The sequence below is a fragment of the Aspergillus puulaauensis genome, chromosome 4, assembly GCF_016861865.1.
Source record: "Aspergillus puulaauensis MK2 DNA, chromosome 4, nearly complete sequence".
In the NCBI taxonomy this organism is placed as follows: domain Eukaryota; kingdom Fungi; phylum Ascomycota; class Eurotiomycetes; order Eurotiales; family Aspergillaceae; genus Aspergillus; species Aspergillus puulaauensis.
In genome coordinates, this window is record NC_054860.1 from 1982701 (window position 1) to 2006019 (window position 23319).

The 23319-nt window shown below is 48.7% G+C and overlaps 10 protein-coding genes across 10 annotated transcripts; 6 read left to right on the forward strand and 4 right to left on the reverse strand.

Moving 5' to 3' along the window:
* Nucleotides 1–2161: 2161 nt before the first annotated feature.
* APUU_40807S (uncharacterized protein) lies at nucleotides 2162–2720 on the forward strand (the record flags this gene model as incomplete). The annotated part of the gene is made up of 3 exons (XM_041703920.1): nucleotides 2162–2219; nucleotides 2289–2605; nucleotides 2667–2720. 3 exons carry the CDS (start codon nucleotides 2162–2164, stop codon nucleotides 2718–2720), a joined length of 429 nt encoding a protein of 142 aa, XP_041556557.1.
* A 443-nt stretch (nucleotides 2721–3163) lies between these two features.
* APUU_40808A (MFS transporter) lies at nucleotides 3164–4812 on the reverse strand (the record flags this gene model as incomplete). The annotated part of the gene is made up of 2 exons (XM_041703921.1): nucleotides 3164–4185; nucleotides 4251–4812. The coding sequence occupies 2 exons, from the start codon at nucleotides 4810–4812 to the stop codon at nucleotides 3164–3166; spliced, it is 1584 nt and encodes a 527-aa protein (XP_041556558.1).
* Nucleotides 4813–5696: 884 nt separating this feature from the next.
* APUU_40809S (mismatch-specific DNA-glycosylase) lies at nucleotides 5697–6761 on the forward strand (the record flags this gene model as incomplete). The annotated part of the gene is made up of 1 exon (XM_041703922.1): nucleotides 5697–6761. The coding sequence occupies one exon, from the start codon at nucleotides 5697–5699 to the stop codon at nucleotides 6759–6761; it is 1065 nt and encodes a 354-aa protein (XP_041556559.1).
* A 261-nt stretch (nucleotides 6762–7022) lies between these two features.
* APUU_40810A (SBDS family protein) lies at nucleotides 7023–7570 on the reverse strand (the record flags this gene model as incomplete). Its single annotated transcript, XM_041703923.1, has 3 exons — nucleotides 7023–7082; nucleotides 7194–7317; nucleotides 7410–7570. The coding sequence occupies 3 exons, from the start codon at nucleotides 7568–7570 to the stop codon at nucleotides 7023–7025; spliced, it is 345 nt and encodes a 114-aa protein (XP_041556560.1).
* Nucleotides 7571–8310: 740 nt separating this feature from the next.
* On the reverse strand, nucleotides 8311–11343 carry APUU_40811A (putative Rho guanyl nucleotide exchange factor; the record flags this gene model as incomplete). Its single annotated transcript, XM_041703924.1, has 7 exons — nucleotides 8311–9275; nucleotides 9330–9564; nucleotides 9621–9836; nucleotides 9888–10097; nucleotides 10151–10441; nucleotides 10505–11108; nucleotides 11210–11343. The coding sequence occupies 7 exons, from the start codon at nucleotides 11341–11343 to the stop codon at nucleotides 8311–8313; spliced, it is 2655 nt and encodes an 884-aa protein (XP_041556561.1).
* Nucleotides 11344–11762: 419 nt separating this feature from the next.
* NAS2 (putative 26S proteasome non-ATPase regulatory subunit Nas2) lies at nucleotides 11763–12687 on the forward strand (the record flags this gene model as incomplete). Its single annotated transcript, XM_041703925.1, has 4 exons — nucleotides 11763–11927; nucleotides 12000–12072; nucleotides 12122–12474; nucleotides 12556–12687. 4 exons carry the CDS (start codon nucleotides 11763–11765, stop codon nucleotides 12685–12687), a joined length of 723 nt encoding a protein of 240 aa, XP_041556562.1.
* Nucleotides 12688–13262: 575 nt separating this feature from the next.
* GSP1 (Ran family GTP-binding nuclear protein) lies at nucleotides 13263–14310 on the forward strand (the record flags this gene model as incomplete). The annotated part of the gene is made up of 5 exons (XM_041703926.1): nucleotides 13263–13325; nucleotides 13535–13627; nucleotides 13704–13857; nucleotides 13915–14120; nucleotides 14179–14310. 5 exons carry the CDS (start codon nucleotides 13263–13265, stop codon nucleotides 14308–14310), a joined length of 648 nt encoding a protein of 215 aa, XP_041556563.1.
* Nucleotides 14311–15819: 1509 nt separating this feature from the next.
* On the reverse strand, nucleotides 15820–19562 carry APUU_40814A (uncharacterized protein; the record flags this gene model as incomplete). Its single annotated transcript, XM_041703927.1, has 4 exons — nucleotides 15820–15834; nucleotides 15893–17368; nucleotides 17426–18203; nucleotides 18265–19562. The coding sequence occupies 4 exons, from the start codon at nucleotides 19560–19562 to the stop codon at nucleotides 15820–15822; spliced, it is 3567 nt and encodes a 1188-aa protein (XP_041556564.1).
* Nucleotides 19563–20604: 1042 nt separating this feature from the next.
* On the forward strand, nucleotides 20605–21707 carry NAT3 (arylamine N-acetyltransferase family protein; the record flags this gene model as incomplete). The annotated part of the gene is made up of 2 exons (XM_041703928.1): nucleotides 20605–21020; nucleotides 21110–21707. 2 exons carry the CDS (start codon nucleotides 20605–20607, stop codon nucleotides 21705–21707), a joined length of 1014 nt encoding a protein of 337 aa, XP_041556565.1.
* Nucleotides 21708–22301: 594 nt separating this feature from the next.
* On the forward strand, nucleotides 22302–22832 carry APUU_40816S (SCP2 sterol-binding domain-containing protein; the record flags this gene model as incomplete). The annotated part of the gene is made up of 3 exons (XM_041703931.1): nucleotides 22302–22317; nucleotides 22385–22594; nucleotides 22669–22832. The coding sequence occupies 3 exons, from the start codon at nucleotides 22302–22304 to the stop codon at nucleotides 22830–22832; spliced, it is 390 nt and encodes a 129-aa protein (XP_041556566.1).
* Between the last annotated feature and the right edge of the window lie 487 nt (nucleotides 22833–23319).

Here is a 23319-nt window from a genome sequence, read left to right on the forward strand (position 1 = left end):
GCCGGTTGCGAGATGAGGTTCAGCGTCTGCAACTCTGCAACACTTAGGCGAGTTTAAGGAACTGGCAACCTGGTACGCCAACGGCGCTAAGATATTCTATTGTTGACAAGGGTTTATTGCGATCGTGTTCATTTATTGGACAGAACGAATCAACGGTCTCTGCAAGCCCATCCAACTCTCCTGTCGAGCGGATCTCTCGATCTGGCGATGATGATTGAATAAACGCTTCAAAACCTTCATATGATATGACCCTCCCCCGAGTCAATGCGGCGTTTCCCACCGGAGACATACGACGACATCATTCGATGGTTGTTTTGTGACTATTGCCCTACTTGTCCGACTAAGCGAAGGGGAAATGCGCGATGGATGCTATCACAACCAGCCACGAACCTTGGTCGAGTCAGGCACTTTCGTCATATCTAGCGATTGGACATAACGCAGAAGCAGGCTGGTGTTGCCTTCTGTCAACCTTCGGTCGTGTTTCTCCTATCCTTGTGAGACTAAAACGAACACGCCATGTGGCTCGAGAAGAATTTACGAAGCTGGAAACTACAATGATTGGTATACTGAAGATATTTGCATCTTTGTCATGTCACCCATTCACGATTTCAGCTCAGTGATTCGCGAGAGCCTCTGCGACTTGTCCGGGCGTTGCCCTATAAGCGGGATCCTACAAGCGCCGTTCCCACCCAAAACCTCGCCATCGTATTGCCAAGTTCTCGTCCTCCCCACAAACAAGAGAAGTTCCGAAAAGACACTCCTGCTAGGCTACTACTGAGCTCAGGCTTGCAGGTCTTGGTTGCTACCAAATATAGCTCGCAGCTTCAGGGACTAGGCCTAAGCAGAAATCATCTCCGAAGTCACGCATATCGTTTCGTTGAAGCTACATTGCGAGTTGGTCCTTGGTGTGAGGGGTTTGAAAATCTTCAGAAAAAGTATCACCTTGGCTCTGCAATCTCGTCACAATCAATCCGTGGTTGCCGAAGTGGGCATTGATCCCGTGAGGCATGACTCCAAAGATGGGTCAGCCACGGACGACGTTGAAAAGACGGTGAATACGAGCGAGATGATAAGATCCGATTTCTTGAACAGAGAACAATCGGATTGACGAAGGAATCCCTTCTGTGCGTGAAAGACGTAACCACAATCAGCAGATGCCACGTACCAACCCCCTTATTGTTGTTATTAGGAGCCTAACTTAACATTATTGCAAGATCGACCCGGCATATTGAAACTACCCAGAAGACACAAATAGAAACCCGTGCGGACATGCGCCTGAACGACAGGCGTTCCCCGCTTCATGGGCATTGAGTCTGATTCTTCAGGCCTCAGAAGTTTGCTCTCGTCGCATTGCGACTGATCAATCAGACGGCCTAAACGGCCAGACCCCGGCGGGCCGCTAGATCGTCTTCCCGCGAATCTGTTGGAGAATCTCTCCACTCGTCACACTCGTGCATGGAACTAATGCAGTCAATCTTTCCTGTCCCCGCTGTCCTCGACGCCGATTTGCTCTGCTCCTGGCTCTCGTCACTCCCCTAAGCGCCGGGCTGGGGATGCCTTCGTTCATCTGTTGCTGCCCCTCTCCAATCATTGATTTTTGACCTTCGCGCTCTGAAGAAGCCAAGCGGGGTCGCCGGCCATTGACCAGTTCCTGGCGCCTGATTGGTTTGTAGCTTAGAATCCTTGTGCGCGAAAAGCGTCCAACCTTTCCCAAACCTATCATGGATGACAAAAGGCAAGGCGCCATGCCGCCTCGTTGCCATGCAAAGCTATGTAACCCGCTCTCCTCCCACAATCATTTCCTCGGAACAAATCTGCCTGAGCGTGGCATGATACCAGACGCCATCTTCGCACGATCCCTCTCCGTTTGGTCTCGGCCGGAATGTGATATTGGCGAAACTGAATCTCATTGATTCAGTATTGCAAGCCACGAAGATAGACGGAATTCAACAAGAACAACAGTTTGGCGACTCCACCTGCGATGTCACATTGGACGACGATTTTGCGAACGACATTCTTCAACGAAGTAAGCGACTGAAATACAAGCTCCCAATCCTCAATTCTTTACGCCTCCAACAAGCCTACTTCTACGACACGTACTTTTCGCTGGACGAAGGTGCCGAAGACTATCCTCCTCACAACAAGCCCATTTCCACCCAAAATGGGTAGGCTTATCAAAAACCACTGGGCTCGCCTCATAGTCCTCACAGCGTCAGTCTGTACGTATAACACCACCAAAGTCCGCTTCTAGCCAAACCAGGAGTCTAACGCTTATAATCAAACCCCAGACCAAATAGGTAGCGCAATCGAAGCCTTCATCTGGCCGAAAATATTCTGGGACACCTGGACAAAGAACCTCGATGGCGCCGTCAAACCAGTACCCGTTCTGCAAATACTCAATCTCCTAATGGGCCTGCTCGGCGTCGCATGGGAATGGCCGTTGAAGTATTTCGCCGGCACAATGCCACATCGCAGCATCGAATTCCGCCTCCTACTTTATCCCCTCAGCTCGATTCTGGCGGCGCTTATATACCAAGGCACGAATGCCGCGATATACTATCTCGTTGGGATCTTGGTTTACTTCTGGGCGTATAGTGAAGGCGAGGTGAGTTGGTGTCTTGGACTTTAGTGCTGAGAGATATTTGGCTGACAGATCCTCGATCTAGGTTATATGTGCTGAACCTTGGACGTTACCCAGGCGGATACCTTCGAAAGTATAGTGTTGCATTATATTACGCGGCGTTTAGATATGACTTTGGGACCTGTGCTCTGGTAGCGCTTCTTGCATTTACATCGACTTACATATTTAGACATAATACCCACGATGAAACTAATAACTATTACCAACTTTACCTGAGATATCTCCTCGTCGCAATCCAAATATTCATAAATAGACATGACATGCCCGAGTCTTATCGCCCTTGGCGGACAAAAGCGGGTGCGCAGTTAATCTAGGGCAAGCTTGCGGAATAGGGCTCTTTATGGGATACAGGAGAGGGCAGGTGCTTTTTATGCATATGTAGAAGCCATCTAAAGCTGGGCAACCAGCAGCTAATGGTTTTCTCTATTCTCCAAATTAAAGTAAAAGTAAATTTTATCTATCCAACATCCCAGCCACCACAAGTACATGAAATATTTCCACCACCTTCCCTCTTATCATCGATCACTCCAACCTCCTCACATCAAAGCTCATCCTCATTCTCTCCCCATACCTCAACAACGCCCACGGCACCGGAATGCAAGCAACCGCAATAAACCCTAACAAACTATTCCCCCACCCCAATCCCAACACATCATACATCCTCTGCCCAGCCAACGGCAACAACGCACCCATAATACTCCTTACAACCATAATAGCCGCCAGCGCACTAGCCGCATACACCGCGAACGCATCGATAACATAGCCCATTATACACACAAACGCAGCAACATTGCCCACGCCCACCAGCGCGGTCCCAATCTCCGGCACAATCCAATGCATCTTGTACTCGGCCGCCCAGCCATACAGGAACAACCCGACTGGGGTGAAAAAGGCGCCGATGAGTAGCGGAGGGAGACGGTATTCTGGCTTCATGGTTGCTCTGGATGGGGAAGACGGGGTTGGTTTTGATTTTGCCCTGACGATCCGGTCAGAGATGATGCCGATTATGAAAAGGCCTAGCAGCGCTCCGATTCCGATTCCGAGGAAGCTTAGCCCGGATGACTTGGTTGGGAAGTGGTATTGGGTTTGGAAGACGGAGGTGAATGTTGTGAACATGAGGTATTGGTAGCCGTAGAGGATACCTGCGTAGATGGAGAGGGCGGATACTATGGGTGAGAAGAGAAGCATCTTGGTGGGGCGGGCAATTGCCTGGATGAAGAGCTGCGAGGGGGGTCGGCTGGCGCTGTTGATATTGTCGCACTTTGGGCGTAGGTTGGTGTTGCGTGTCTTTTTGATGAGATGCTGTGTTTTGCGCTTGAGGAGCACCGGTGGGTATGTCTCACTGAGGAAGAGAAAGGAGAGCACAGTAAGAGACCCCTCGATGATGGTGAGGACCCAGAATACCCAGCGCCAGCCGTGTGCAGCCACGAGATATCCTCCTGCTACAGGGCCGATGACGGGGCCTAGGAAGATACCCAGTGCATACAGAGCAAGGACTCCTCCACGCTTCTCTTGGATGATGAGGTCTGCAATTGTACCGCCTCCTATGAGCTCCAGTATTAGCATATGGACACAGTGCATTTCAAGACAATAAGAGGAAAAAACCGACCATTGGTGATTGGCGCAGAGCCAAAACAGCCTTGCAAAAACCGAAAAACAATAAGCATCCCCATATTCGTACTGACTGCACAGGCTGCAGAGAAGACAGTAAATCCGACATTGCAAATGTCATAGACAAGCTTCCTTCCCACAAGCTCTGATCCAGGAGCCAGGACCAGCGGCCCAACAGCAAACCCTAGGACATACACCGACACCACAAACGAAGCCAGCAACGTGCTTGAACTTCCAAATTCCACCATGAGCTCCGGTACACCAGGAGCGAGCATTGATGATGCCAATTGGGTGGTGAATGTCAACGTGCTGACAATACCAACACTGGTGAACTTAGCCAGGCCGCTGAAGTTAACGGGGTTTTCTGGGTCATAGGGGCCATCCCAATCGACGATATCCTGATCTAGCTTCTCCTGTGAGGACTCGTTTGAGCTAGACGTGGGCGTAGAGTATCCGCTTGAAAAGTTGCCATCTGCGATGCCTTTCTCGGGGTCCGTAATAGTATGAATGGTGATTTCTGTATCGGATCTCGGAGTCTGTCCAGAAAGTAGCAACGCCATCTTGCTTGTTAGAAATGGACTCAGCAGGAGGCTGGGGCATGATTTGGTTAAGATGGATAAATGGTCTGGGCATTGTAGGCCTATTTAATCCCCGTTTGACGCCGTGTAGTTTGACGCCCTTCAGTATCAAGGAAGTCTAGCAAACGAAGTGAAGGTAGCGACCAACGGGTGAACAAGAAGTCCAAGCCAATAAATACACAAGTTTGAACCCGGTTCGTGGCCATTTAAGCTTAACCAGTAGTGCCGTGCATGCTCCCTATAACCGAAGCGCTGGGTCATTAGGGTTACGAGGGCCCTTGCCTATGAATGATGAATTATGAACAACACAAACAGCTTAATTCCTCATCGGGGAAAACATCCAATTCGGCTATAGGCTAGATCCCAGTCTAGATTTCAATGGCCAGCACTATCTCCGTCTCTGATCCTCTACTATTGACGGGCGTTTGAAGATCGACGAGCATAGAATTGGTGGCTTCTTTGAGTATGCACCGCAATCCGGCCGCCTCCACAAGTGGTGCATGAGACGTGCAGCAGATAATAATACTGACAATGGTATGAATTAGTATTGCGTATGATTAAATAAAACTTCCCATTCAAACTACACTGAAGGTAATACCAGTGATGGCTAGATGATGTTTCTGCCTGGGTGCCTTAATCCACGTGATTTGCCATCGTGTTGATCCCAAGTTTGGTTGAAAGTCTTGCAGCAACCAAAGCCCAGAGCTTTTTGAATACGAGATTTCTAGCCGACGAATTCCTCATGAGACGTGGCAGAATCTCCGGCAAAACAAATAAATAACCACATCGTGACTGCTAACCTTCCCAACAGTCTATCACAGGTCCCGAAATCCGCCATCCAACTCACCAAGCAAAGCAGCAAGAGCATGGAGGCACAAATTTCTGAGGCGATAAAGGAAAGCGGCTCCGATTTCAGCGACAACGATGTTCCCGTTAACCAGATTACGAGCTTCAACGGTGTCCTGAATCAGTATGTACACGTTTCGGAGACGACAAGCTCCTCAACCCAGGAGACAAAACGCCAACTAGATACTACTATCATCGACACTCAAACGACGCCCAAGCGAAGAAGAAGGGGACCTATATCTTCAACGACTACAGCGTCACCGTCATCATCAGACGTGACAACCCCCAGCCGCATCACCCGCTCCAAATCCCGCTCATCAACAACAACACCAACCTCAGCTTCACCCTCTCACACATCTAGCTCCGAGTCTACCTCAACCCCAGCCCTCCCAAGTACACCCAAACGACGACCGAGCTCCCGCTCCCGCTCCCTCCACCGCATGACATCCTCCCCCTCCTCTCTCCCGACCTCCCTACTCAGAGACACAATCCCCGAGAACCTCACCCTACTCCTCGTAGGCGTGAATCCAGGCATCATGACCGGCACTACAGGCTTCGCATACGCACACCCCTCAAACCTCTTCTGGAAACTCCTCCACTGGTCGGGAATAACCACAATCCGACACCCACCCTCAGATACCTACAAGCTCCCAGAGCTATACAACGTGGGCAACACGAACATCGTCGAGCGAGCCACGCGCGACGCGAGCATGCTCAGCAAAGCGGAGATGGACGCCGGTGTGCCCGTGCTCGAGGCCAAGGTTGCTGCAAAGAGACCCGAGGCGGTGTGTCTGGTGGGCAAGAGTATATGGGAGTCTGTGTGGAGGGCGCGGAAGGGGAGGGCGATTCGGAAAGAGGAGTTTCGGTATGGCTGGCAGGATCAGTCGGAGAATATGGGGAAGAGTGAAGAGTGGAACGGCGCGCCTGTGTTTGTGGCTACTACGACCAGCGGGCTGGCTGCGACGATGTCGATTCCAGAGAAACAGGCTGTGTGGAATGAGTTGGGGAGTTGGGTTGTGAGTAGGCGAGAGGCTCAGGGTAGTAATGCCCTTCAGGGTCAAGCCGAAGCTCAAGATCAGGCTTAGGCTCCAAATTAGATTATTTACAACCTAAATTATAGCCAGAGATCCCTACGATATATAGATAGTTATATTATTCTTTGGGAAAGCCTTCCTTTCATATCATTTCATTTCATTTCTGTCAATCTAAGGCTCATATGAACGCCTTAGATAAAGTGTGGTAGTATAATCCCACGGCATCAAGAGCCATCCCATTCATCCATTATCATGCAATAAAAAAAAGAGTTAAAAAAAAAAGAGAAGCCGCTCCGCTAACAGCCATCAGATTTAAACACCAGCACCACGGGGTCCGTTCTGGACGTTGGTATCACCGCCTCGTTCTCGTTGCTGCAAGCAGTCATGGTCAGCATCATTTGTTCTCGCCAATGCAGGTCAAGCCAATCAAGATCCAATTCAAATAAAGAAGGATTCATCAGAAGCGGGGAAGATGACACATACAGTATACCCTTGCAGCTCCCCACCCTCGAGGATCTTCTTCACGCACTCCTCGTCATTGTGAGTGCCGAATTCGTTCTCAAGGCTGGCTTTGCTAGCGCCGTCGAGGACTCCTTGGGAGCCGTGTCTGCATTTCTGTTAGTATTGTTCTGTTCTCCTTCTATTTCTTTCTTGTCCCTGCAGTGTGCTGCATGCAGAAGTGGAGTTGAAGAGACGTACTTGTGAGTGACGAAGATCTTCCACCCGTTAATGACGTCGGAGAGGGGGATTGAGGAGTCGTTCTTCCAGTTCTTCAGTGTAGCGGCGTCCTCGACAAAGACGATGAAGTCGTCGGATCTGCCCTTGTAGAAGATCTTGTTGGTGGGCTCGTTGGCGCGCATTGTGGTGAGTGTATGTGTATTTGTAGTGTACAAAGTTTAGAGCTTGGTTGGAGATATGTCTAGGTGTATATGCAATGGAGGGAGATAGATGATCAAGAGAGAGTATGAGGAATTGAGAGAAGAGGGGTGTCGCGTGAGGTATATAAAGAGCTGGAGTGGAGGTCTCGAGCTGCTGGCGTGATGAGTATTGGTGACGTCACCAGGGTGTTGTGAGCTTCGGCGAGTTCAGCTTGTTTGACGAAGGCTAAGCAGCAGTTGACGATAGACTGGAGTTTTCGATGTTCAGGGGTTTATTTCTCTTGAGATAATTGGACTAATTGGCTCCATTCTCCCCAATACCTCCCTCTATAGGTGCCTGTGGTGCTTCAATACAGCCCGCAATGCCATCAGCACCTTCGACGTCATCGGTATCCTCCGAAGGTTCTCGTTGTTGACAGAACTGATCCGAGCTCTGTAGTAGTATGTCATTCTTTCCCTTTTCTGGTTGCCTTGTTATGTGTCCTCGTGTGGAGACTTGCCCTCATCTTCATTCGGTCTTGTGGTGGTCTCAATGCCTCATTACGTCTCGCCAAGTCTAATAATATTGAGGTGCCCCTTCTCATCCCCACAACGACCACGTACGGTGTACCATTACATACATATGGAGTATTAGAGGGCTCCGTTAGAGGAGTAAAACATCATTCCATATAGCCCACTACGCTCCGCCGCTGACTCTTCCAATCCACAAGTATGTTGCATCATCACACTCCACCAAGATTCGAGCTGGCATTCTTCTTTGATCGTCGCAACGACATGGAGTTGAATATTGACCAGATACCCTTGCGCGGAAGAGTGACTTCTGGACTTTCGGGGCTCTTATCTACCTTAGCTGCTGGCTGCAAAATAGGATTATAACTGGTCCTAGGGCTATTTTTCACCCGCATCGTCTTGGAACGGCCCAAGAGCAGGGCGCTATCTTTGTGCATGGTCCAGCCCTTCTCATGGTCCAGGCTATGGCTGAAATCTGATGCATCCCGTCTCTTTCGCTTGTCCGGCTTTTGTGTTTTTTCGTCAGCCTCATCGATTACTTGTGGTTCACTTATATTTTGCAAAGTGGCCGGTAGGTTTATGGAGCTAGACCGGTTATATCGCTTTGACCGGAGGCTTAGATGCCTCATTATCGAACTCGACCCGAACAACAGTTCTCCCGTTGCTAGAAACATACCAGGGTATGGAAGTGCATCCCGAGTGTAAATGTGCAGAATGGCGCGCTCTAGACGGATCCTATCTTGTCTTCTGGCCATGAATGTCAAGGGCTGCGAGACGAAAGAAGGAATTCTATAGCGCTCTAGTTCACCATCAATCTGTTGAGGCTGGCCGTGCTTGTGCGGGCAATGTGTCTTCCGGATTATTATTGCTTGTAAGTTGGAACGGGCTCGTTGCATGCCTATAGTGCCTAGAGTTTGTAGTGAAGGTCGACGTGATAGTTGAGGCACAAACTCCGGAACTTCCTCCTCTGGCACAACGTCTAGGGCTAGGAATGAGCACCTCCGCTGTTCTGACGATATTGCATTCGGCACATCAACTGATGCTGCCACAGACTTGAGGATGCCCGTCTTCCATTGCTTCTCTTCCGCTGCAGACGAAGCACTCAGGACAAGTTCAAATTTCTCTTCACGAAGCTGGAACAATAACTTCCAGGAAAATACACAGTAATAATCATAACCTATGAGAGCGTTAGTAAACGAGGAAACCGCCTGGTATATCTTATATGACATACCTTTTCCATTCGTTAAACTATCTATTCTCATGTCGGAAATGTATAAACAGGCAAGTGGTCGAAGTTTTCGGTATTCGTCGTTCATTCTGGCGAGGAAGAAATGATGTTTAAATAAGACGCATACCATGAAGGCTCCAGTTACTTGTCTGGGTTGAGTAGACGCTCGGTAGGTAACGTGCAATACACCACAAAGGGTCATAGGTCCTAGCTGTTTATAAATATCGACAGTGGCGATCTATCAGTACAGCGTTAGCCGTATCTTGCCTACTCAAGCATGGGCAGCGTATTTACGGATTTAAAATCGAGCATTTCTTGGAGGAAGAAAGTCTTCTCAATAAGGTTTCTGTTTAGTGTGGTCGAGGTGGCGTCGTTGATCTCCGCAAGGAGGTCGCGGACACTCCCCAAAACCCGGCGGATTTCGTCATGCGCAGATGGATCATCCTGAATATGAGTCCATCTTAACAGCTCTTGAAGAAGAAGCGGGTATTTGCAGAGACGCTGGGCGGGCTAAAGTTGAGTTAGTGAGACCCAGGGCTTATAATTAACAGATGGACATACGACACGAACCTTGATAAGGATATCATTCAGGCATAACGATTTGTTGTCGTAGAGTGAACGTGTCTCTATTGATGCGGTTGATCTCGTCAAAGCCTCTAAACCTTGTTCAAAACCTGGCCAATTCCGAATTGACTTGCGTAAAATGGAGGCATCCTCAGCTAAGAGTTCATAGTTCTCACAGAACTCTTTGTAGTATATGAAGGACTTTGACTACAGTCGAGGCTCAGTATTAGAATGGGAACGAAAGTGGGCAAGCGACGTACCAAGCATCCAATCTCTCGAGCAACTATGAGAGCTTCATTTGCCTCTGAAGCTAGTTCCTTCAGGCGGCGATCAACTAACACCTTTAGATTTTGCGTTCTCAGGGACCGGCCAGGGAAAGCCCTAGCACTCAAATCAACGGCGTGTGGGCGCATTACTCGCTCGATCTGCATCCGGGAAAGATTATACGTCGGTATCAGGTTCTTAACCCGATTAAGGAACTTCTCGTGGGCTTCACGGATGCTTTGGACATTGTAGTATATTTCGGGACGCGCTGATACCATCAAGAGCAACTACAGAGGCAGATATACATTAACTCGGAAAGCGCGCAAATATAAGAGAGCTATGGTACGTACATTCGTAAGAGCCTTCAGGTCGAAGATATAATCAGACTCGGTTGTGATGATCTCTTGGAGCACCTGCCGTCGTTTGGTAGCACGGGTCTGAGCCTCCTCATCAATTGAAGTAGTCAAGGTCGGCCTCAGGCTATCAATTGAGTTCCGGATGTCAGATTTGCTTTGATTTGTGGTGCTCTGTGTAGTTCTCCTTGATCTGATAACACTCTGACTCGTAATGCTCATTGTTGCGGTCTTGATGGTGCCTAGGTGGGAGGATTTGCCAGAGCTCTTCTCCCATTGCTGTTCCAAAGAACCTTGGTGGGGCGAGAGGTACTTTGGCCCGCCATTTTCCTGGGAAGTGCACTGCCAGCCTTCAATATATGGTTGTGGTTCAAACGTCTTCCTAGGTCGTAGACTGTTCACCCATCGTTTGAAGGGTGAGGAAATCGGACTTCGGTCAGAAGGAACTCGATCAATACTACTGGTGGTTTCCACGCAGTCTTGAAACTGGAGCTTCTCATCATCCGGTTCGGTGAAATTAGTTTGGACGATATCGGACTCAGGGATCACTTCCCTGGAATTTGGATCCAAGATAACGAGCGAATCGATGGACAACTCCATCCTAAGTTGAGGTGCGTTTTGTCAAACACAGTCAAAGTCACTGGACAGAAACTTTCATGCTCGGCGATAAGAAAAAGGATTTCTTCTTGAGATAATACTCACATAGCGGGTCGGAAGTCACGATCAGGCTGATCAACACAATAGAACGGGAAGGAGTGAGAGAGGCGTGTCTGGGTCAACCTACTCCTCGACACCTGCGAAGGTATTGAAAGAGTATCCTCGGTCAAACATAACATTTCTGGCCACTATATACTGGACTCTATTGCAGAATTATTTGTGGCCGTACAATATCACCAAAATCGAATGATAGACCGTTAATTCTTGAATGCCTTCCAGCAACATTTTGCGGTCTCCTAAAGTAGAAACACATTCAGATTCAATTGGCTATAAAGGCATGCCTGGCCCTGCTATTTTGACCGTATCCCGTATTCAATCTTTGAAATAAATAAGATATAGGGTGGAATGAAGGGTAGAAGGTGAAAATAGTATCTGGTTTGTAAGAAACAGCGGGCATGCCAAGCATCGCTCCCCAGATCATCTTTCAGATTCTCTCCAACTCCGACAGACTTCCCCGCCCGCTACCAATCCCTCACTATTCAAGAACACCCATAACCATCACTTCGACTGCCTGAATCATGCTCTAGACCCCTCTATAATGGGTATACCCATGGCCAACAATCTGCATGCCCCGACTGTATCCTCCGGATCTATGTCCGGAGGGGTTCCCCGCGATGTCTCGAAGCTATCCATGGACGACCTGATGAAACACAAGGAACGAATCGAAGAAGAACTATCAGCTCTGAGCAGTGTACTTGGCTCTGTGAGTGAAAGACGTTGTTGACCTTTTTTGCCAATCCTGATCATAATTACTGACTTATATTTCGTCTACTAGCACGGTGTTAATATGAGCACCTCGCTAACGACATTTGACGGCTTTCCGCGCGATGATATCGATGTTGCACAAAGTAAGAAACCCCCTCCTTGCCAGTACGATGGCCGCTGAGACTGGTTCAGTTCGTACCATCCGAGCACAAATAATTCGACTTCGTTACGATCATAAAGAGGTCATGACCGAGATTGAGAAAGGCATTCACTCTCATTTCGCTGGGCTTCAGAGCGCAACAAACAACGCACTCCCCACCAGAAATACAAACGGCTCCATCCCTTTGCCTTCCGAAGCTACTTCATCAGCGGCCGGTACGGGCGGGTTAACACCATTTGCGAAGGTAAACACTGTTGTGGCCGGAAGTCCTGCTAGCCAGGCCGGATTGCAAGCTGGTGATTCTATCTACAGCTTTGGCAACATTAACTGGCTCAATAATGAGCGCCTTTCCAAGGTTGCAGAGGTGGTTCAACAGAACGAAGGAGTAAGTCACCGTCTCCCTGCGGTGTGCTTGCCATCTAGCGCAAGCCAGCAAGTATACGCCCAACTGACTAATATCGCTCAGCGCACAATCATAGTCAAAATTTCCCGAAACAATTCAACCCCCGGAAATACCACACAGTTGGATCTGGAACTTGTGCCACGTCGCGATTGGGGCGGTCGTGGGTTGTTGGGTTGCCATCTTCTGCCCATCTAGCAGCCGTGAATTGGTTTCAGGAACCTCAATTGCATCAACTTGGGCTCTAAACATGAGAGGTAACATCATGAGTGTCTTTCATGTATAACGCTTTATCAACAATGAGGAAAGAATGAGAGCCAAAGGCAGGAATGTGACATGATTTCACGATGAGTTTTGTATGAAGTGGCATGGGCGGCGTTACTCAGTTACAGGTTGTTAACTATGTATTAAAACTCGGAGGTCTGGGCATAACAATGAGACATGAAGTCAATCCCATCTATACTCAGTAGTAGCATCTAAAAAGACTTTCTCAAATAATTAAAAAGAGAGTTCAAACACGCGGGGCACGTTGCCTAAGGCGATCAGCACGTGACCACAAAGACAGTGGCCGACTGGAGGCAAAAATTCCATCACCAAAACTTGAGTCGCTCGTCTCTTCGCTCACTCTATTTTCTCCTTGTCAATTCCCCACCCCTTCTATCCCCATCGTCTGTCGCGTCCTCGACCGTCGATTTCTGACCCTTCTTGTCTTGCGTCGGGTTCCGTTCTGAAATCTTCTATTTTCCCCTCCTTAATTTCACATAAACAACAAAATGGCTGAGCAGCAAATCCCAACCTTCAAGCTCGTCCTTGTCGGTGACGGTGGTACTGGAAAGGCAAGTTTCATCGATATTCCGCGGCCTTCACAACCCCTATAGTTATTATTCTGTCCTCAACATCTTCGATCTTCCGATGTCCTTCCGTCGTGCGCTCTCATTTTGCTCCTTCGCAAGCGACCATCAACAATGAGGCAGAATCCGGCCTCCCGCCGCTCCCAGATCGTCAACAAGAACGTCAACTAACATGAAAATTTCTCTCTTCGCAGACCACCTTCGTCAAGCGTCACCTTACTGGTGAATTCGAAAAGAAATACATCGCTACTCTCGGTGTAGAGGTTCACCCTATCGGTTTCACCACTGTATGCCCCGCCCGCTGGTAACCCCGCTTCGGCCTTTCGCCGTTTCTCCTGTCGCTTGAACTAACGTTTTCACCAGAACCTGGGCGCGATCCAGTTCGACGTGTGGGATACCGCTGGTCAGGAGAAGTTCGGTGGTCTGAGAGATGGATACTATATCAACGGACAGTGCGGTATCATCATGTTCGATGTTACCTCCCGTATCACCTACAAGAACGTTCCCAACTGGCACCGTATGTGACAATATACACACTTCCTAGCAGAACCTCATCGCTTACCACTGCCTACAGGTGACCTCGTCCGCGTCTGCGAGAACATCCCCATCGTCCTCACCGGTAACAAGGTCGATGTCAAGGAGCGTAAGGTGAAGGCCAAGACCATCACCTTCCACCGCAAGAAGAACCTCCAATACTACGACATCTCCGCCAAGTCCAACTACAACTTCGAGAAGCCCTTCCTGTGGCTCGCCAGGAAATTGGTTGGCAATGCCACTCTGGTCAGTGGAAATTCCGAACCCCCGCCGTCTCAGGAATGTATTGACAGAAATTCTCTAGGACTTCGTTGCTGCTCCCGCCCTTGCGCCTCCTGAGGTGCAGGTCGATACTGAACTCGTTGCAACATACGAGGCAGAGATGCAAGCGGCTGCCGCTCAGCCTCTCCCCGATGAGGAGGACCACGACCTCTAGATCATCACTGATCGATGAGGGTTTTGGATCGGACCACGGGTCATACCCCTATGCCCGTCGTCCAATTCCAATAGAACGAACACAACTTGGAACGTTTATGCACGCAAAGTCTCGAATCACGATACAATGATAAGCGGTCGGTGGAATTGGTCTGAGCAGGGCTGGCATGATATTTGCTTTGATTTTCCTTTTCTTTTTCCCTCCATTCAATATTTACCACTAGTAGTCTAGACTCCATCCCTACACCGAAAGTTTATATGAGAAAAAAAATCGCAGCTATTTCAGTTGTCGGGAAGAAAAGTTTCCTTATCTATTACTCTTTATCTTGCTGTTCAGTTCTTTTTAATACCTGGCCTGCCGGAAACTCAAGAGGTTTGCCCTGCTCATTCACACGCCGCTATGTTACCGTGGAAGCAGGGGTGGTAAAAAGAGTGTATATAGATACAATTGGTCAAATTTACGCGCAAGCTGGAGGACTATAAAAGCCGCAGTCAACGACTTACCTGCAGGAACTGAACAAACACGTAAAATAATGTCCTACAAAGCACACGTTTAGGATATCAGGACCAGGCAACACTATCTACCCAACTAAGCAGGTATCAACCCTTGCCCCCCAGGCCAAGGGCGTCGCCCAGGCACGTAATCCACAGCCACTGCAGAACTATTGAACAAGAGCCTCTTCCCACAAACGCCCCAAGTAAGACCCACGTGACATGCGCAAAAACGGTGAAGCCAATGCAAGTTTAGCGAGAAATGACGTCAGCGTTGGGCGACAATCGTGTGCACGGGCCTGTCTGGCATATCTACAGTAAACAATGGGCTGTTAACACTGTCCAGGTTATCAGACGATGCTAGGACTGCGATTATTAATCCTTTCAGGGCTTAAATATGCGGTGGGTTTGATGCGGCAGGTTTCTGTTATTGGGCAGCTATACATGGATGGGAGCATCGAGGTGAAAATGGATGTTAGGCAGCAGTGGGCAAGGGTTTTTGAGCCTTGCATCGCCTGTCTGCCTGTCTATGTGATGCTTGGGGAGTAGGAGTACTTATCCGTCCATTGGGCTGTGTCCTGTTTAGTCTGGTCTGCGCCTGGAAGGACTAAGGACGAGGTGAGGAATGGGTGCCTGCTGGAGCCTACGTTCTGCGCGGAAGGGCAGCATTCGGTTCTTGATTATCCGACTTTGTTGGTGTGGTGGTCTTGGAGTGTTATTCAAATAAACAAGCCAGATATGTAAATGGAGAGTTAAAAAAAAAAGAATTTCAGTTACGCAACCATACTATCATTACTGAAAGTGAAGCCCCAGCAAGAAACAAAGAAGACATATGCAACTTGCTTCTAGACGGAAATATTGCTGAGAGGACGAAAGCAGAACCCGAGAATATGTTGATAAGTAACATGAACAAAACTAACTTCTGAAGCAGACTTGACGGATTGCGGTGGGTATATTGAAAACAGTGATATAAGATAGCCCAGATACCCCAACGCCGTCCGTAGATAATAAAAAATGCCTAATTGTTGATTCCCTAAAGCAAGAATGTTAGTCACTTGTAAGTTGTCAATAGATCTTCTGAGGGCACGTACAAATAAGTATGCAAGCTCCCTAGTGCTTAGCCTGGCGATGTTCTTCGATTCCTTCTCGTCTAAGGCGCCATCAATTAGAGCTCTCTTTTTATCCTGAAGTTCAATGATGCGGTCTTCAACAGTCTCCGGGACGAGGATTCGATGGATAAACACCTCGCGCAGCTGCCCAATCCGATGGGCACGATCAATCGCCTGCTCCTCGATGTAAGGGTTCCAGAATGGATCAAAAATCACCACGTGGTTTGCGGCGACGAGATTCAACCCAGAATTGCCTGCTTTCAAGGATACCAACATGACCTTGCAGTCAGGGTTGTCAGTAAACTCCATCACGGCTGAATTACGATCAGCTGGCTTCATGCTCCCATCGTATCGACGATAGTGACGCCCTTCGCGCGCAATGGGAACCTCAAGCAAGTCCAGAAGAGATGTGAACTGGCTGAAAATAATGGTCTTCTCATTATCCTCCCGGCTCTGCACGTCGCGTACTATCTCCATGGTCTTCTCGATTTTCGCGCTGGTGATCCAGGTCTTTTCCAGTCGACGCAAGTACTTGCGTTTGGACGCTTGGTTCTTCGCTGCTTCTTTTTTGAGCTCGGCGAGTGTCTTTTTAGGCTTATCAGCCATTTTGCCTTTGCCCTTTCCTTTCGATCTCCGAGCAGGGGTCGAATCAGTGTCACTATCATTGACGATGAACCCAGAAAGGGTGCCTTGTTCGTCGTCATCACTATCATCAGTTGCGTCGCCATCATCATCGTCTCCATTAGGTTTGATCGCGGACTCCAAGCCATCCAAGCCGGCGACGTCTCCAGATGAATCGGGAAAATGAACTTTGAGGAAGGACGCATGATCCGTGATTTTCTTGGGGTCGACAACACCACGGCAATTTGGACATTTCACTGCCATTGCTCCATCAATGCCCTGCTGCAGGGAGAGTGATGGGTCTGATATTCTGGAGAAACATTCAGAGCATGTTCCATGTCCACAAGGGAAAAAGATGATAGGGTTATCCACTGCATCAATACAGATGGGACACTCAAGGTCATTATTATCCCGCAGACGAATAATGACTTCGCCACTGAACTCCTTTGCATTCGCGATAAAATCTACCCCCTCAGTAGTCTCGTTGAGCTTGACGCTAAAATCGCTTATCAAGTGAGGGTGGCAGCAAGCCTGTCGGAGGCGAAGGAGAAGAACTAGAATATTTGAATAATTTCGTCCAACTGTGCCTGACTGAAGGTATCTGTTGAATTGGAGTCGAGTTCGGTTTTCCAACGATCTGTAGAATTCCAGTTCGTCGTCACTAAACGCGGCATGCAGTTTTTCTGAAATCCGAGGTTTCAGGTTGAGAATGGGCTTGCCGTTTATTTTCGAATCCTTTGTCCGCCGTAAAAGAACCGCCTTCAGCAGAACGCGAAGCTGCGTCATGGCCTTGTTCTGTAAATTCTGGCTGTTGCTTTTCAATGGCCGGCCAAAATCCTAATTTCAGCAGTTAGTAAAGTCCCGTAGAATATCCACGTAAGTTAGGATACGTACTCTTTGAAATTTCTCTAGATCCCCATAAGGGCGGTTGCGCAAGAATTTTAACAATGAGTGCAACTCTCCAACATTGTTCATCATGGGAGTTCCACTCATGCACCATCGATAGGTCGCATTAAGACGGCAACAAGAAAGAGCAGCCTTGGTGTTTCGGTTCTTGATGCACTGAGCTTCGTCGATTATTACTCGATACCATTTGCTGGTGGGTCCAAGACAGGGTAAAGTCTTCAAGTACTGCCTGGTCAGCGTTGGCTCCTCTGCACCTGACCTGAGTAGCTCGTCGTATTTCTCAACGCGGTTTAACTCCGAGGACAAGGTGCCAAACGTGGTGAGAACAACGTCATATTGTTTCAAGTCCCTGAAACTTGCGGCTCGCTTGTCACCATGCAGAATGTACACCGATAGTTGATGACCCGGCCGAAGCATCTTCTGGATTTCTCGCTTCCATTGTTGCATCAAAGCAACAGGCGCAATTATCAACGTTGTTTTTCGCTCGGAATCAGTTGGCGGACGAGACACCATAAGTGCAATCGCTTGAAGAGTTTTTCCCAGACCCATGTCGTCGGCTAAGATACCACCTTTCTGTTCGCATTCTTCCTTAGATTTCATCCAGGCTAATCCAAGCTTTTGGTGATCTAGTAGCGAGTACTTCAGAGCCTCCGGGGTTCCTTCGCGGTCTTGCTCCGCAATATCAGCATCAGGCCGAATAGTCTCCAGTAGCTGCTTGATTTCCTCATTGAGTTGCTTCGAGTCGGTTCCATGATCGTATAAATCTCTGTACGTACTTATATTAGCGAAACTGGGGAAACGAAATAGCGACCAATAGGGCAACTTACTGTAAATCGTGCCTTGAAAGAGGATTAGGGAAATCATTGCCCATAAGCCCATTAAGCGCACTCTTGATAGACCCGTGGGATGGGAGAAAGTTGAAGTTGCTCGGATCTTCCATGTAATGATCCCTAGTTGACCTTAGTGTCGCCATAGCCGATTGCATGGAATCTGCCCACGGAAGAGATCGAGGATTGCCAGGACCACTCGGTCCAGGTACGCGACCATAATAGGGGGTGGCGCCACTGTCTGGGCCAACAAAAATCCCCCTACTCATTAAGGGCTTTTGGGTCGGTCTTATGCCTGTATGAAGATGGAAGTCTCCCGGTGTGATTTCGGCAAGATCGCTATCCTCATCGCTATCTAAGGGGATCCTTGGAGAATCAAATTGCGGGCCCATAAAACTATTATTCACGCCGAAAGATGGAGCGGGGCCATAATTAGTTGGCCTTGTGTCTACTGGTAACGGTAGATTTTCATGGCCCGTCGGCAAGGTTGGTTGATGAAATGCGCGTTCGCGAGGCTCGGACTGTAGAGTTGGTGGGAGAAATGAGCGTCCAGGGAAAGAGGGCGGTGGACGAATCGGCGATGAAGTGGCTTGTCGTGGAGGTGATGGCTCATCACGCGCCAACAAAATGCGAGCAAATTCCTCATCGCGACGTTCTTGCTCCTTCCTATCTTCCAACCATCTCTCTGCTTGTCTTTGTTCTTCCTTTAGAGCACGCATATCATGGGAATCAAGTCCCAACAACTCTAGGAGATCGTCGCCATCATCTTCGCTGGTTGATCTATCACTTGGACTGCTAGGATCGCGCGAGGTTGACGAGCCGGAATTACTGAAAATAGGTGCAGTCCTGAACATGGCCGCTCGCTTGGATGATTCCTGGCCTATATCGTCTTCATCATCATCGGCATATCGACGTTTTCGAGCGTAGGGGTTTTCTGGGGCCATATCTAATTGCGAATTTCGAGGTCGGGAGGGTAATGAGGAATAGGCAGGACGACCAAACTGCGGTGGGCTCGAGGGAATCGTAGGTCTTGTAGAACTCGGGCCATCAAGCTGGGCTGGCGGTGGGACTGGACTTGCTGAACTCATGCGTTGACGAAAAGAACGACTGGGCGATTTGCTGCTGCGTAGTTCAAGGAGCTTTGTTTCGAGTTCTTTAATCACATCCAGTGTTTCTTGTCTTTGTTCAGCGGCATCAGGGCGCGAGCAGTGCGAGTCGTCCAGACTCTGCAAAATAACTCGATGTAATTCCAGTTCCTCCTGGATTTCAGCAATTGACTGATCGGCTGATGATGCCATGTTCGAAACCGAGCGGCGGATGCAATGGCGTGGAAAGCGTGTCGGAAAGACAACCTTTATGGCCGGGTGGAAAGGCCGCGAACGAAGTTTCGGGCAAACGACAAGTCCATGGGTGAGCAGGAGGAGAGAGGGTGGTAAGGGCACCCGGCGATACGTGGGTTTTTATGTCAGATACGAGGAAATGGCGAGAAGAGCGTGAGGCAGAATTACTGATGGAAAGTGACGGATACGGGGGGTGACTTGTGAGGCTCGAGAATCGCGGCGGGCGATCATTCGTTCTTGGCGTGTTGCGCCTCGATAACGATAACACAATGCGCCCCGGGGCAGATTTAGTGAATGTTTGCCTGATGGAGAGTCAATGATGCCTGGAAGACTCGAGAACTCTATCCCCACTTATTGTGTTCGAAAAAAAGTTTACAAAATCTTTGAGCTCCGGGTGGCAAAAAAAAAACTTTCCAAACTTTCAAACACCGAGTCAGGTCCGCGCCAAAGTAATATATTACCCTATACGGCAATATATATATTAACACATCCGCATATTTAATTTATAACTTCTGATATTATACCCATTCAATAGACAAAGAGTGGAGTAGCGACTTATAGAATATAGATCAATGAAGACACCCGTCCACTACTTTTATTGTTGCCACCTAGTTTTGGAATCTTTGTCGCGGCCTTGCTTTATTATTCCTCGGACGTTAATTACAGTAATTGTTCAATAAGCTCTCTTCCTGCTCGTCCTCGAGAACTGTCGCAGGTAATCTACGGACACAGAGAAGGAACTGTACGCACGAATACATAGAGCGATAGCCTCTCATGGACAGATTAAGCTGATCTCATAGCCGTTTTGATCCATGGATTGGAGATCCAGTCCATTGGATTGGGCCTGAGTATCCCGATTTAGCTTAGTGGATTCGCAACGAAGACAATAGATGGTGCAATGGTAGTGGCAGGATGAGTTCAAATCAACCGAATGAGTCAAGTAGTAGCAGTGTCTTGGCAATTAAACAATACCTACCATATTCTTTCTGTTTTTTAGAAAATGAATACAGGCGCCGTGATGGAGGAATCCGCTTATTCTACGGACCAAGTCACGGCATGGCTCCAACATATCCGTCTTCCAACGTCTTACTCGGAATATACTGTAAATCCTGGCATATTCCCGCAAACGTACGAGGCCCTCAGTACGTTGATGAGATGTCAAATCTCGAGATTTCCCTACGAGAACCTTTCTGTCCATTACTCGCCGACGCATTTAGTGGACATTCGCCCGGAGGTCCTTTATGAAAAGTTGATGGGCCCAGGAAGAGATGGAGCCAACGGAAGAGGAGGCTATTGCATGGAGCTTAGCATCTTCTTCTACCATATGCTTCGGACCTTGGGGTTTCGCGTGTATATGACCGGAGTCAGGAATCGTTCGAGAACAAACGGGGTGCCTGGAGGAGAATATCAGGGATTGTAAGTACTAGTGGCGTTATCCATTCACCAGAGGTGCGGGTGAATCGCGCTCGCCCATGCTCTGTAACTCAAATGCTGATATGAGATAGCACTCATATCAACAACATTGTACACCTGCCTTCCGGTCAACGTTTCTCTATCGACGTTGGGTTCGGCGGGGATGGGCCAACAAGCCCGCTTCCCCTTGATGAGCAGGGACGAGCCGTGCAGAACCTTGGCCGTCAAGAAGTCCGGCTTATCCATGATAATATCCCGAAACAGAGAGTCAACGATACCAAGCTCTGGATATACCAGTATCGAAATGCGCCGGAGAATGCTTGGAACTCATTCTATAGCTTTGCAGAGCTCGAGTTCTTTCAGGAGGACTTTGAAGTGCTGAATCTGTGGGGATCCGCAAAGACGTTGCACCGGTGGACTGTTCTTGTGGTTCGATTCTTGCGGGATGGTGAAGATGTTCGGTTCTCTGACAACCCCAACATCCTGCTTGACGATGATGACATCAAGATCGTCGGAAAAGCCATGTTGGTAGACAACGTGATTAAAGTCAACCTAGGAGGAAAGACAAGTATCGTGCATTCATTCGATTCGGAAGAAGGCAGATTGCAGGCTCTCAAATATTATTTCGGTATTACGTTGACAGAGCAAGAGGCGCAAACCATTCGAGGCTGGGATAAGGCACTCGGTTAGTTTTCGGTTTCGGGCCTTGGAAGATTAGACGGCAGCTGGGGTAATTGAGAAGTCTGAAGATAAAAATATAGACAATAACAGGAGATACCAAACCTCTTTCTCATCGAAGTGCCAACAAATTCAGGGATATAATTATACCGTCATATGAAGAAACCCCAGGTCCGGGGAGCGAGGCACGCCATGGCTTGCATGTGGGCGTGTGGATGGAGATTGCAGCACCACAGTACGTACTCCGTATCCCGCCATGAAATTCAAGGTCCGAGCTTCTCGTCGCCTCCACTCAACAGCTCGCAAGAATTGAAGAGAACGGAAACCCTCGTTGAGCTCGATCCATCGCTGTGGATCGTGTGCTGGCTTACTCGATTGGCGGAAACCATGGGAGAACCACAACCAGCACCAAAAAGAGCAACAAGCCTCGGTACAGCGGGCCCCCGACCGCCTGGTTCACATGCCCCGAATCCCGGGGTCAGATCAATGCGATCACTATTAATATTTGTCTCCCCTCGCTCATCTCCTGTTTGCTTTGCCGTTACACATAAACTTGCATCTCCTTCATACCAAGTGTACAATTAATTCTACCACTTCATACCCATAATGTCTCTCAAAGCTGGTGAGTTTTCGGCCCGACACCCCTTACGTTCCCCTAGTTCTCTGCTAACTAGACCTTTTTCATCAAGACGGTTTCGAGTCCTCCGCCGCGTTCGACGTGATCAACTCTACTCTCCAGGGAGATGAGGCCGAGCGCAAGGATGCCATCAGCAAGGCCCAGACCGTTGTCGGGTTCACCCTAAAGAACAAGGAAGGCAAGGAAGAAAGCTGGCACCTTGACCTCAAGGAGAAAGGCGTTGTTGGCAAGGGTGCTGCTCCTGCTGGCAAGAAGGCTGATGGTCAGTGTTACCCGTCTATACCAGGTTTATTTCTCATGAAGCGAGAGCGTTGGCTAACGTTATTTGACCAACAGTGACCCTCCAGCTTTCTGACGCTGACTTCGGTTCCCTTGTTTCCGGCAAGGTCAATGCTCAGAAGCTCTTCATGGGCGGCAAGCTCAAGATCAAGGGCAACATCATGAAGGCTACCAAGATGGAGCCCGTTCTTAAGAAGGCCCAGGGCAAGGCCAAGCTATAGATACCCTGTTATATATATTTCCATCCATGTATTTGCTAGCTGTATGGCGATCTACTGAGTTTTTGAAAGAATAAAACCCTGTGAAGATTTCCAATTTTACTTGTATATCTCCGAACGAGACAAAATTCCCGGGACAGTATGCTCACTGTGCCAGATCCGTCGGATTTGGTCAGTGCAATTGGAGCCAGCTGTTACTCCTGATCTGACTTCAAGGGGACAGCAACAGCTGGGTAACCCGCAGTGCCAGGGCCGACAGGGTTGTCTCCCCAGGAGTTCCAACCAGTAGACAACAAACCCGCTATAACGTGAATTAGAGGAAAGATAGTTAAGCTTTCTGACACCTGTCGAGTTCTCCCATGTAGTACGTATTCCGTACAAGCTGCAAAGTCTTCAAGCTTGATCGCCCATTCTGTCGTCATCAGACATTTCGGCCGACGCGCGTATGACTAAGTGAGTGACTGGGGAAAGAGACGCATCGAAAGAGAAA